Source organism: Cryptomeria japonica, chromosome 1 (assembly GCF_030272615.1).
Source record: "Cryptomeria japonica chromosome 1, Sugi_1.0, whole genome shotgun sequence".
Lineage (NCBI taxonomy): Eukaryota > Viridiplantae > Streptophyta > Pinopsida > Cupressales > Cupressaceae > Cryptomeria > Cryptomeria japonica.
Genome location: NC_081405.1, coordinates 379043402 through 379057164, shown reverse-complemented (window position 1 = coordinate 379057164; position 13763 = coordinate 379043402). Strand labels below are relative to the sequence as shown.

Sequence of the window (13763 nt, the reverse complement as noted above, 5' to 3'; positions counted from 1 at the left end):
AACACTAGGATTTTCTTCTATTTTTCGTACTTCAAGTTGCATGATGTTAGAGTATTCGGGTATTTACTTAATTAATTAAACAATATTTGTTTAATTATTTAAGTTCCCTTTATCTCTTTTACACTTAAGCTAACTTTAGATGCATATTAATTATTATGTGCAAACCTAGGTTTTCCCTTTTAGGGTTTCTTGACCTATTAAAGGTTGAGTTCATTCTTTTCATTGTATGCAGAAGAAGGTTTTTTACATTTACACATTTTGTGAATATTGAGCTCTCTCTTTTTGAGCATATTTTCTGTGTATTTCTTTCTTCTGCGATTTGCTTCCTTGCTTCTCCTTGTAACAGGTTTTTCAGCTTGCAGGTGTTCGTGCTGGCTGCCACCGATGTGACCCCACGTTGTCATCCTTGTCTTCCGGCCCCCGCCAGCCCTCGGCTCCTGCTCACTCCGGCCGCCGCTTCCCTTCAGCTGCCGCTTCCCTTCGGCGGCCCCACCTCCCTGGCCCTACTCGCCGCCGCCGACCTCCCTGCGGCCCCCGCCACCCGGCCCAGTACCGCCGTCGGCCTCCCTGCAACCCCGCCGCCGCCGGCTTCCCTACGGCCCCCGCCACCCGGCCCAGCCCCACCGGCAGCTCCCTTCGGCCCCCGCCGGCTCCCTTGCCGCCGCCGCCGCCACCGCCCGACCCTTACCGCTAGCTGCCCTGGCTCCGCCGCTGCCAGAAACCTCCACCCGACCCACCGGCTGCCCTAGCTCCGCCGCCCAGCCACCAAAACAACCACCTGGCCATCGGAGCTCCACCCGGCCGCCACCAGAGAGCCACCCACTGGCCACCGGAGCACCGCCTGGCCACCAAACTACCTTTTTTGCCTCTTTCAAGGGGGGGTTTGGTTTTTTGGCCTTATCTTGGGCATGCGGAGTCGTTTTTTCAAAAACGAATAGGCATCGGAAAGCTGGTTCTGAGCCGGACCTCGTCATGTTGGTAATTTTTTCCAATTTTGCTGTTTGACTGTGTTTTTTTCCAATCAAAGTGAGGTCTCTTTTTTGCACTCCAAGGGATGTAGAATGAGCATCCGAACTCCGTTTTTCAAAAAGTTTATATTTTTGGAAAGCGTGTGCTGTGTACTTTCCAGCCATATGAGTTTTATTTCCAGATTCTGCTCCATGCATATTTTATTCATTTTTTTTCTTTTCAGCACTCTAGTGGATATCTTGGTTGTTTCAGGTCCTGGGATCTCTTCTCTGGGTAGGATGTCTCTATTTTTGGTTCTCATTTCTATTTATAGTCTTCTTATCATTGTAGCTTGTATTTATACAAACACACTGAGATAAAGTGCCATCATGCATTGTTTACTTGGGATCTTGCACATCTTGTGCCTTATTGTACATGCACTATTGATAAAGTGCCATGAGGGGGTTGATGTTTGCCTTGTTTGCCATCTACCTTTTTCCAGTGAGTGTTCCTTCCACGACATTCACCTCATGATGTGTGTCAAGTGAGTGTTCCTTCCACGACACCATGTACTTTTCTCAGCACCTTTGATGTTCATGGTTCTTCATCATGGAGTTCTTCTTGGCTATTCTTTTCAGTGTTTCTGTCCCTCTCCCACTTCCGCATTATGGGGAGGTTTGTCCTGTTGGTTCTAGTGCTTCCATGGTTCGATTGATCAGCTCTTCAAGCTTTGGTGTTTTCATGCCATCTGTATCTTCAATTTCAGTTGTTTGCCTTGTTTGCCTTCTGATTCGAGTAGTGTCATTTGAGGGCACTCATACAGATCATAGTCTTCTCTACCTGGTCATGTTCTATTTCAGTGGGGGTTCTTCAGCTCAGCAGTTATTCTTAGATAGAGTTTGCAGGTTCTTCATGCTTCAATGGTGTTCTTTTCCATCTCTTTTTGGAGTAGAGTTTTTTCCCACGTTGTTTTCTCTATTTCTCCAGTTCATAGAGATTTCATTGTATTTGGGTACCTGATCAGGCCTTGTTGTTGGGACCCATCTTTCTTGCTTTCAGTAGTTGTTCTAGGTTTTAGCTTCTCCCTAAGTCTAGCTTAAGGGGGGGTGTTAGAGTATTCGGGTATTTACTTAATTAATTAAACAATATTTGTTTAATTATTTAAGTTCCCTTTATCTCTTTTACACTTAAGCTAACTTTAGGTGCATAATAGTTAATTCTTTTATTAATTATTATGTGCAAACCTAGGTTTTCCCTTTTAGGGTTTCTTGACCTATCAAAGGTTGAGTTCATTCTTTTCATTGTATGAAGAAGAAGGTTTTTTACATTTACACATTTTGTGAATATTGAGCTCTCTCTTTTTGAGCATATTTTCTATGTATTTCTTTCTTCTGTGATTTGCTTCCTTGCTTTTCCTTGTAATAGGTTTTTCAGCTTGCAGAGATCATTTGGGCTCCTGTGGTGTTGTATTTTCTCAACTCCAATACATGAGGCACAAATACAAAGGATACATATAAGTTTCAATCCTTCTTTAAGTTATCTAGGACTGCTAAGACATTATTTCATTAGCCCATTGCAACTAAAAAATAAAAAATAATCACTACTTGATTTAAACACAAGGATTTTCCTGATGTTTTTCTTATTCTAGGTCACACAATGGGTAGAAAAAGAGAATCCAAAGAAGTTGCAATCTCATTTATCATTACTTAAGATTTTTTGTGTTTATTGAATTATTTAAAAAAAAACAAAAAACAGCTCATAAATGATTTAATTTAAAATAAAAATTTATAATGGGAAAATGAATGATCAATGGGGATTGAGAACACGCCTCAAGGAGTTGGTGTTCTTCCTTTTCCTCTTTCTCTCTCTTCTTTCCTCTTCCTCTTCTTATCTTTTTGCCTTTTTGCCTTATTTTCTTCTAGTGATTGCAAAAGGGCATTGGCTAGGGTTTTTATAGGTTCTTTACAATGGGGGACTTGGGTGAGGCCATTTTTAGGTTTAGGATTAAAGTTAAATGTATTTTTTATTTTTCATATTTTTTTATTAATAAGTTTTTTTTTACCACTAAGGACATCCTAACATCCCTAGCTTGGTTGAGGGATTCTTGGATTTTCGTTTGGCCATCCCAAGGTTAGTAGGGCATCCTCAAATGCTTCATCTCTGACCCCTTCCCCAAAAGGGGGACGTCCCCACTTTGCAGGTGCATCCTAAAGACAGACCCCTATTGGAGCCCTGGCATCAAGGACAGCAGAGTCACATTTCATACCCATCCCATTGTCCATTATGTCCCCATTTCAGGGGACTCTTCCTCAGGGTGCACTATATTCAAATAAAAATATACAATTATCTGTAACTACAAAAAAATTCCACAGCGTTCCATGCACCAATCCTAACCAATAGGAAAGACTTTCTCCTTCAACAAGCTAAAACATGGGCTGAAATAAATCAGAAGCACAGCTGAAAAACAATAGCGTCACGTTTCTTGAATACTCTCACAATATCTTTCAACCATCCTTGGGGCCATTCTCAATGCTTGTAATTTCACATTAAAGATGTCTTTTTGGAGGTCAGCTGTTTAATTGTTACTTTTCTCATTGTTGCATTGAAAATGAGTGATTCTAAGGTTAAAAAAATTCATCCCAATGTTTTCTTCCTTCGACCCTAACTAATTTCTCTTTTAAATGCTTTTTCTTTCCTCTCCTCACTTTTTTACTTTTCCTCTGACTTGTAATATGTCAGAGGTGAGAAATTTGGAAACAATACTTAGGAGCTTTCTAAACAAAAAATAACTTCTTAAATATAAATTTCATGCAGTGCAAGAAATTGGAATCAGGATTGTGCACCTTGAGATGCTGAGAAATTGATAAATGGATCCAATTTGGAACACACTCAAGATACATGCTTTTAAATACAATATGTAAAATAAATAAAATGCAGTAGAAGAATATACATTTCCAATCTTCTAATTATTCCTATGAAAATACTTTATTACTCATGAAAAATGGATCCATTTATAGGAACGGATATGCACGATAATCTATCTAAGTCTTCAAGGTTCAAGCTGGGAAGCAATAATATTAATCTTCCAATGTAGATCACAAAGCAAACATGTCAAGTGCTCATTGATATCATGGAAAATAATAGAAATATTCTCATGGAAAAACTAGTTCAATCAGAAAATCAAAACTGAGATAGTCTTCAGAAACCTAAGAACTAAACTTGAATTATCATCCAACTAATTATACAGTTGTGTTTCATTCATTTATAGAAGAATTATCTTTGTATAAAGTATAAACATCTAGTTGTCTTTACAGTAACCTAGTCTGGAAATATTTGGTTCCACATAATTTCCAATACCGGAAGTCTAATCAAAATTTGTTTCAACTGTGTTACAATTTAGGCTTTCAATTGTAACCTATCACACATTTTTGACATGCCAAATTAACAAACAAATTAGAAAAATAATTAATAGAATCTCTATTGCAGAGCAATCAAGTATGCATGCCTTACATGTCCACCAGTACAGCGAGTGACAGCACGTTCATCCCAAGGTAATGCCATTCCATCATAGCGATTATACAGGCCTCCAGCTCCTTGAGTGCTCCCAACACGATGATTAATAACTATGTCAGCCATAGCTCTCACATTATTGTTTTGCATTGTTTTAAGTAAGCTTTTCAGCTGATACTCTGAGCCATATTCAGAATTGAGCGAATAAATATTCCGGGGCAGGTAGCCTGCAAAGTCAGAATTCAACCTCTCAATCTATAAGTCAATAAAAAAAAATCATGTGAGTTTCTGTGGTACTACTAACAAATCAACATTTCCTGACCTTGGGGTGCAAGGGAATCAAAAGCAGGTGGCAGCCACACAGATGTAAATCCTGCTTTTGAAATTTGTGGGATCTTTTGCTCCAAACTTGGCCACCACTGATATTTATGTGACTCCCAGTTGAAGCCCTACAAAACATCATATTACTTTCCATTTTGAAAACAACATAAGTGATCATGAAAATTTTCCATTTCCTTTCCACTAGGTGCTTTGGATGCAAATGCAAGTTCACTATTAATGCGTATGCATTCTTTTGGGTAGGTGAATAATAAAAGAGATTCATGTGCACACCATTGGATAAAAATTATTGTGATATATTGTAAATGAGGTTTATGAGAATTATCAAATAACCATAATCCCAGCTTTTGGAATCTCGACAATGGGCTTCAATAACTGCTTTAGGATGATATCATCCTAAATAATAAACAAAGATCATAAAACCATGAGAAATTACATCTTGCTGTGTTGCTTGAGCTTATAAGCTTCTATTAAATTTAGAGTTGTCAAGTAAAATCAAACACAATTTAAATAAGAAACTGGAAAACATTACAAACACCTTTTAACCACAAGTTCAGAGACTATATCCCTCCATCTAGAATAAAAATATTTGAGCATGCGGAATGAATATAACAAATGGAAAAATAGCAAATTTCCCCAGGGGTGGATGCATCCCCAAGGTAAAACCCACACACATGGTAATGGGCATAACCCAGGGAAAGTAAGACAGGGACAAAATGTCCTTCTGCCATTCCTTTGGGTGTCACTTGCAAAGCAGGATATTACCCTCAACAGCGCAGAGTCTAGACATTGCTCAATCATCCCAGGCAGGGCAGTGTATTCCCATGACATTTTTATAAAATAAAGTCAATCTTTTGTCACAGTTAAATTCTGTAAATTTTCCTTTTATAATGCTTGAGAGAATTTGAATCCTCATTACTGTTTCTTGGGAAACAAGCAAAATGAAAACAAAGAAAAAAATAAAAAGAATGATGTTATCCCACTTCTTCAACTGTGCAGCCCTCACCTTCAGCGCCCATGTCATCTATTACACAGTCACTCCTCTGTTAAATATACACTAACCTCCTCATTCAATCTTAGTTTCACAAAAGAATTAAAAAATTCTTTGACTTAATGTCCAAACAGCGGTGAGAGTAAATGAAGGTTTAACAAGTAGTCTCCAAGAGAGGACAGCTGGGAATGCAAGGTGGAAGGTAGAACCCAGAGTTCAGAGGCTGGAGTTGTTCAAGACAAGCAAGAAATGATGACTGCAGGGGGGAATGATTCATGGAGATGTCTTCCACAATTAATGAACAAAATTAAATAGAAACCTAATGAAAAGGGGGGATGATAGGTTCTCATACAATGGAGGAAGGAAAAAGGGGATTTAAAGATATGAGATCCACACGTAAGGGGTTCAAAAAAGTTAGTAAAATAGGCCTGTTGGTTGGTTAAGTATCTGAATTACGTATGCAGGTGAAGGCTGCAATTAAAAGGAAGGAGAAAGGGTTGTGACTAAATCTGGATAAAGAGATAGTGCGGAGAGGAGTTGGGTTGTCTCAAGAAACACTTTCTAACCTTTGTGTTGCTTTTGTTTAAGGTAAAGTGTTGATTGAAATCATTGTTGATATGTGTCAGAATCTGTTTATGGCATTATAAATTGTTGGCTTTTCCTGTCTTCCCTGTTTGCATGTGGCATTATGTGAGTGCTATGTTTTTTATGGAAGAAGGAAATACTCAACCTAAAGCACTTGAAACATGGGGGAATTGATCATTTATAAGATTTAAGGGTTTAAAAATTGATAAACTTAAAAGCAATCTGCTCCAAAAGATTAAAAAGGGGATTTTTCAATACCTCATGGTCCTATGTAACATGGGGTTTAACTTGTAAGAAAATGTTGATGAGCTTTGAGGCCTCAACCAAGTTGGGTCACTCAGATTACTGGGTTAGGTGATCTAGCTATGGGTTTAGCAAGCCACAAGGCCATTTCCTCTCAACCCTGTCGGGGCTGCTGCCTCCAAAGTTCCAAACCCCAATTTTGGTTTTGAAAAAAACAACACATAAAAAACTGTTTTGGGCCATGCTGATAGGAATAGTATAGCTATTCCCTTAATTTGTATTGAAATAACAAAAGAAGCATTTTTTCCCCATTTTACGAATTTTTCAGCAATTTCTAGTCTCTAGATTAAATCTCAACTAATTCATCTCCTTTTATACTTTTGGTATGCTGAGTCAATCCTGATTTGGAGTAATGCTACTATGACCAAATTGACATATTTAAATTAATCTTTTATGAGTTTCATGCATTATTTATATTTATTATGTGCATTTATATAATTTTTTCATTCACTTATTTTTTGTCAGGTCCTTTTAGTACGAATCAAAAAATTTGGGGTGCAAGTTTTTCTCAACACCAAGTTTTCAAGCTATGATTGTAACATTAATTTTGTATCGCAAACTTGATGAAGTCATGAAATTGAATTTTTAATATATATATTCAGAATTTTGGTTCAACTAATTGTCAAATTACTTACATAAATGATAAATTGTAACTTTTTTACTATTTTTGTACTTAATTTTTCAAATATTATATATTCTTTTAGCTTCCATGATCCATCCCCAAATTTTGGGAAAACATTTGCCACACCTGAAACTCCTCCCCATATCCCCCCATACTGAAGGCTTCGTCAACACTGAATAATTACCATTGCCACAAAATATGTCCTTGTTTGCCTTATTCTTTCCAAATAAATCCGTAAATCATCCAATTTCTCAAGTGCCGGAATATATAAACTCAACTTTCTACTTTGGTATGTATCGTCTACAATATGAAAAACATCACCATTTTGACTAGAGTTGTGAAAAGCTTGTTTTCGATTTTCATATTCATTCATCTATTGGAGTAAAGATAAAGGATATGGAATCTTTTACAAGATTAAAGGGATATATATTTTTGTTTTTACCCATTCACTCTCATCGGGAAGTGTTCAAGGTATACACAGCCTATGTTAATTTTTAATTTTCAAATGCATATGCACAGATGTCAAATCTAATATAATAGAGTGTAAGAAAAAGAATTATTCTCATTTTCATTTTGAATTTGTCTTTTCTTTGTTTCTCTCTTAGTTTTAAGTCTAAAAGCTTCTCTGATGTTTTTCGGATGAGACATTTCAAATAGGAAATAAGATAATGTCTATTTAATGATAAGTAACAAACATGTGCAAATGATACCTTAAGTGGAATAATGTAATATTTTTGTCAATCTGTAAAACACCCATGACAAAATTTTAACCTGGGATCTGAGCTGTGTTTCATTATACCTGTAGAAGTATTTCTCTTCCTCTTCCAATTACATTTTGACCTGGAAAAGTGAATTAAACAATGTCAGCTCCTTGGTGTGACTGGAAAATAATAAATGCTGTACCATCTTGAAAAAGAAACAAAATGAATAATTTGTAAATCATTATGATGCCATTAAATTTTAAACTTCAGACCATGTGTGATAAGAATAAGTAAATAGTTGTTTTACCATGTATTATGCTGACTCGAAATTTGAAAAGATATATAATGTTTAAACTCTATGCAACCAAGCCATTACATGTTTAATTTAGTATATGGACCACTTTTCTTTTTTGGTGCCACGACTAAAAGGGTTCAAAAAATGATTTAGTAAAGGGCAAATGCATGCTAGTTTGATGTCATAAATGAATTAATTACATTGTAGTCATATTCTCCCTACTAAGCGTTTGGATCAAATATTATCAAAAAATGATTGCATTCTCTGTATTGTGCACCAAATCCATCAAACTAAGATTAGATACATATGACAAATTTTAAATGCTACTTATTCTACCAATGTATAAGCAAAGTTGGATATAGAACAGTATATAGCTTTTATTCCATTCTAATTTATTTTCCTAGTCATTAAATCTACTTTCTTCTTAAAACAGACCATCTCTGACAAGGAATGACCATGAATTTACATTTTTTGCTCTAAGACACTTTAATATGGCACTAAATCTGATTTTGGATGATTTTTCTTTAGCCGGGCAGACTTTATGGATGGCTTGCTCACCAAGAAAGTGCATCACGTTGTGATATATTTTGTTCATGACTTACGTGCCCTTCACTTAAAGGGCTACCACCTTTGGGATGATTTTTTCCAGTTATGCCATTGTGAAAGTGCATCATCCCTAATGTTCTTCTAATAACCATCTGCTTCACACTTTTGGCAGAGCTTTCTAGTTGCATCACCACTTGAAAAGTGTGGCATTCCTTAGGTCTACTTGTGGTGCAATTCATAAGATCATTGCCCAATTTGACATGATTTTCCTTTTCTTTTGCCACCTCAGAAGGTCACTTAAACTAAATAACTTGTCCTCTTTAAAGCTTGGCATGGTTTCCTAGTGAGCTTGCTGCCTTTGGCAGGGTTTTAAACTACCTTTGGCACTCAACTTGTGTGTCCTTCCTCACTAAAACCCTTATTTTATACTTTAGAAAAATATTATCAGCTCCTTGCCAGCATTCATGATGCTTGGAAGAACTTTTACTTGCATAAACCACCAATAAGTGTCTATCCTTCAATTAGCGTTTTTCAAGTCCTTGGTGCAATTTCATATTGATCCTACCTGATGATGTGGTTTTTAGGCACATGCGAACATAGATTAAAATACCCAAAAGTATCTTATCCTCTCTTGAACAAAGTTTCTCAAATGCTGAAGATTGACTTAAGGATCACTTGAGACAACTCCAAGGTTTATAAATGTCAGGTCTTGACGTGTGGATAAGCACAAGTGGTCGTTGTGATCACTGTTTCATCAAGGGGCCTTTTACATGAAGAGACTCATGAAGTACTTTGATATGCCGTGAAGTTTTTCCCTACTACTACAAGATGTTTTATCAAAAAAAGTAGCAAAAGATAAGGGTTGAGAGGTTCTAAGCTATCCTAGGAATGAATGGATGAAAGACGACATAAGTGAAACTCTACTAGTCTTAGCATCGCCATACAAGAACAACTCCACCAAAACTAGTACAATCTTCTAAGGACACTTCAATATTTTCAAATCATTACTAAGCATAGACACCATCACTTGAATGCATACCCACAATTGAGCAACAATTGAACTTAAGCACTTGATGACCACACAAGGCGCACTTACAATCAGCAAGAGGCTAGTGGTATGGATTACGAGTTTCACAATAGATCAAGTACAACATTCCATCATTCAATCTAAATACTTAAAATAATATCAAAGATTGACTTGAGAGGAAGAAAAACCATGCAATAAGCTTCAAAGATTGAATAGAAACACCATGACTTCAACGTTTTATTAATCCAAAAGCCAAACAACAACAATTCTTCAAGTCCTTCTCTTATCACTCTTGAAATCTATATCTAAATTCTCTAGCTAATATCTAGCTTTCTCTCTCTAGCTTACTAACTAACTAACTCTTTACAAATGAAATGAGTGGAGTTTATATAATACTCCCAAATACAATGAAGGGCCAAGATCGAATGAAGATCAAGGGCCAAAATTTTGCCACCTAAACCCTAATTAGGGTTTGATACAAATGAAACCCTATCTAGATAAACATTATCATGGAATCAACCAACGAGAAAATAGCATATGCTGGCATAGAAATCGAGGAAGCATCCTCCAATGAGAAAATGAATTGCCAAGTAGGATCACAACAATTGTTTCCTTTCTCTAGAATCTTGTTTCCTTTCTCTCCTTCCCATCTGGCATATTCAATGAATCTGGTCACTATACCCTCTATCTCAGTCATCAGAACTTCAGGTAGAGACTTCAATTGTTCCTCCATGTGCATGACTTCATCAAAAGGTTGACAATGGCATTCTCCCATTCAGGTTCGAGTTCTTGAGTCTTGCTGGTTAATACCACGAGCTCAAGCATATCATCCAACTATCCTTTAGTGATCATTCCATTAGTCCCATGGAAGATAACTCTTATTCTTTCTTCTAATTCTCGGGCTTCTATAATCGTCCCGAGATCAATCTTCCTTTCCAAAACAATTTGTGCTACTTCTACTATCTTATCATGAATACGATGTATATCATCTTGAACTTGACTGCATTCGTTTCCAATCTCCTCGAAAATGATCTTCTTTGTGCGAAGTAGACTACTCCATTGTAGAAAACTGGGCATAGATCCTTCTCTTCTTATTTTCTCTCTTGATAAAACTTTCCTAGGTATTTTCCTTATTACTTGCAATACTAGAATGATGACATCTCTAGCATGAACAAATGCTTCAAAAGCCTGTATGAGGACATGAGTTCTCCCAAGAACTTTTATGACTATGTCGAGTGTCTTCATTATGTCCTTCATGAACTTGCTAACTTTAGTATATGAATCTTCTATCCATGTGTCCATCAATTGTGTCGAATTCCTCATCTTCTCCATATGATCAACTGATTCCGGAGGAAGCAAAGGTGGTGGTGTAGTTGTTGGACTCTAATGTCTCAATGTTTCCTAGTATTGTTGGAAGTAATTCCTCCACGCACTTATCTCCTTTTCTAATCTTCTATTCTTTTCTACTTCGTCTCTTAACATATCATTGACTACCTTCAATGAATCAGTTGCATCACCTATGGCTTGCTCGGAGGTGAGTGGACCCAAATCAATAGTCTCCATATCATACTCATCTGCTGTGATATCACCTTCACACTTATCAACCTTTGGAGTAGCTATTTGCAAATTCCTTGATCCCGAATCATCACTAATCATCTTGGACATCTTTGTAGCTATCCTTTTCTCGGTGACTTCTCGAGTTTGGCTTAGAAGGCTCGCTATGTCGTATGTTGGTTCTTCATCCACTACTATTACTTCTTGGGATAGTCTTTCCTTAAGCCATTCAGGAATAGAGGATCTTCCTTCTTGAATTTGTGTTTCTTCACACACTTGCTCATCTCTAGGTGGTGAAGTAGTCTCATCATTATCCTCTTCTTCATATCCTTTGATCTCTTGAATGTGATGAGTGAGATCTTATTGTCCTTGTGATGATTTCTCTTTGCCTTTATCATTATGAACTGTGGATTCCATTGATTCATTTGCTCCTTGACTCAACTCCTTTTCTACCCTCTGTTCTTCTTGTCTCTCATCCTAATTCAACTCTTCTTCATGTCTGGAGGAAAGATGACTGGAACTCAATTTATGCTTTTTCGTTGAGGGCTCCTTTTCTCCATGATCATCCTTTCTCTTCGAACCTCTTGAGTGAGATGGTTGAGGAAAACTCCCACTTGTGCTTGCTTCATCTCCACCATTTGCTCTTTCTTCTGAGTGGAATGTCATTGTTATATTTTGCTCTTTCAATTTCTGGTGTTGTATGTCTATCCATATGTGAGTGTGTTCCAAGACTGGTTTCATCAATTCCTTCAAATCTACGACCACCATGTCAACCCAATTGATGTTGATCTCCTTGCTTTCTTTGGCATAGGCCGATTGGAGATATTTGCCGTTATCCTGGACTTGATCAGCAACATTGAACAATTTACATTTCCTGATGAAATCGAGAGGTAGTCTAGAATACATCTTCTTCTTCACTTCCACATCATCTTGAGTGTTCATCCAATAGTCCTCTAACTGCCACCGGTGTCCATACTTCTTTCCCAAAATTCCTTTTACATTACCATATGGATCAAAGCAATCTCTAGGAGTGAATGGCTTAAGTGAATAGAGTGCTAACACTTTCTCGGCATCCCCGGCTACTTGAAAGGAAGGACACACTTCAATAGTCTCCAAGCATAATAAGAAAAGAAACGCTGGTTCCATGCTTATGCCTGTATGCCTTGATATATGCCACCAATTGTCTCACCACCTCAAGTAGCACCACTCTATCTGTCGGGTAGCACGGCAACATGTAGGGAGGAGGACATCCTCGAACTCTGATATATGTGAACTTGGGGAATTGGATGAACCATGCACCATGTTGTTGAATTAATGCTTGTGCATTTCTTCTTCCGACTACACCCCTATACATAAGTCCTGGATACTCGTAATTTCTCACAAGGGAGTATATGACGTAAGAGCTCATATAGAATCTTCTGGTGCGCATCAACCTCCTTAACTGTAGATCAATACTGTTGCTGATGAGCCTCGCCCAATTGATTGCATCCTTGTCATGAGTGACAGTCTCTATGAAGTAGAACATCCAGTCTTCGAAATAAGAAGCCTCAGGTGCACCAACCAATCAATGAAGTAGGGTGATGAAGTCTTTGAATTCATCTTTGAAGTCCACCCTATGTAATTTGTCGAGACATCTGCTCCTACCACCTCTACTCTTCTTCAAGCAAAACTTGTCGATGATCTTTGAACAAGTATCTGGATCATCGTCATAGGTGGACTTAGCTCCTTCCATACTTATGTAGACCATGTCCTTAGGCTCTAGTAGATGAAATGCTTCACTAATTGTTGTCTCTGAGAGATATGCAAGCACTGTTCCATCTTTCGCCACTATCCTTCTTGAGGGAGAGTCATAATGTTAAGCACACTCCACGATTAACTCGTAGCATTGCACTGCAAGAGGGATCCAGCTGCATTTATGATCCCACTATCAATCATCTTCTTGGCTGTAGCAGTGGGTTCACTTGTGTATGACGGGTGTCGGAACTTCTTGGTGTCGAAGTTCCCTAGATTGGTGTCTCCTATTTTGCTCCAATGAGAAGTGATCCTACTTTCTAATGCGTCATTCTTCGAGTCTTCCTTGATGAGTGCATGACGGGTTATGGTTTTATTCGGTTTAGGAACCACCATCTTTCACCTATAAGAGATATACAAGTTAGGATAATGGTGAAAGGTATGCGAAATGCTGATGTTATGAAGCGTATTCACTTAGTAAGCTACCTATGATATTGACCTAAATCAATCTTATATCTTGATAAATATGAAATTAATTGCAAGATAAGACTGATTTTTCAATTCATTTGCACTTTTAGATGAACTAAGGAGGTTTAATTTGCTAAACAAAA

The 13763-nt window shown here is 37.5% G+C and overlaps 1 protein-coding gene across 1 annotated transcript in view; it reads right to left on the bottom strand.

Moving 5' to 3' along the window:
• LOC131070900 (probable alpha-amylase 2) overlaps positions 1–13763 on the bottom strand; it is a 229350-nt gene that overhangs the window by 164237 nt on the left and 51350 nt on the right. The window contains exons 4-6 of the mRNA XM_058006569.2: positions 8098–8138; positions 4781–4907; positions 4459–4685 (exon numbers count right to left, since the gene is read on the bottom strand). Of these exons, the coding sequence (XP_057862552.2) occupies positions 4459–4685; positions 4781–4907; positions 8098–8138 (395 nt within the window). The remainder of the gene's footprint in view (positions 1–4458; positions 4686–4780; positions 4908–8097; positions 8139–13763) is intronic.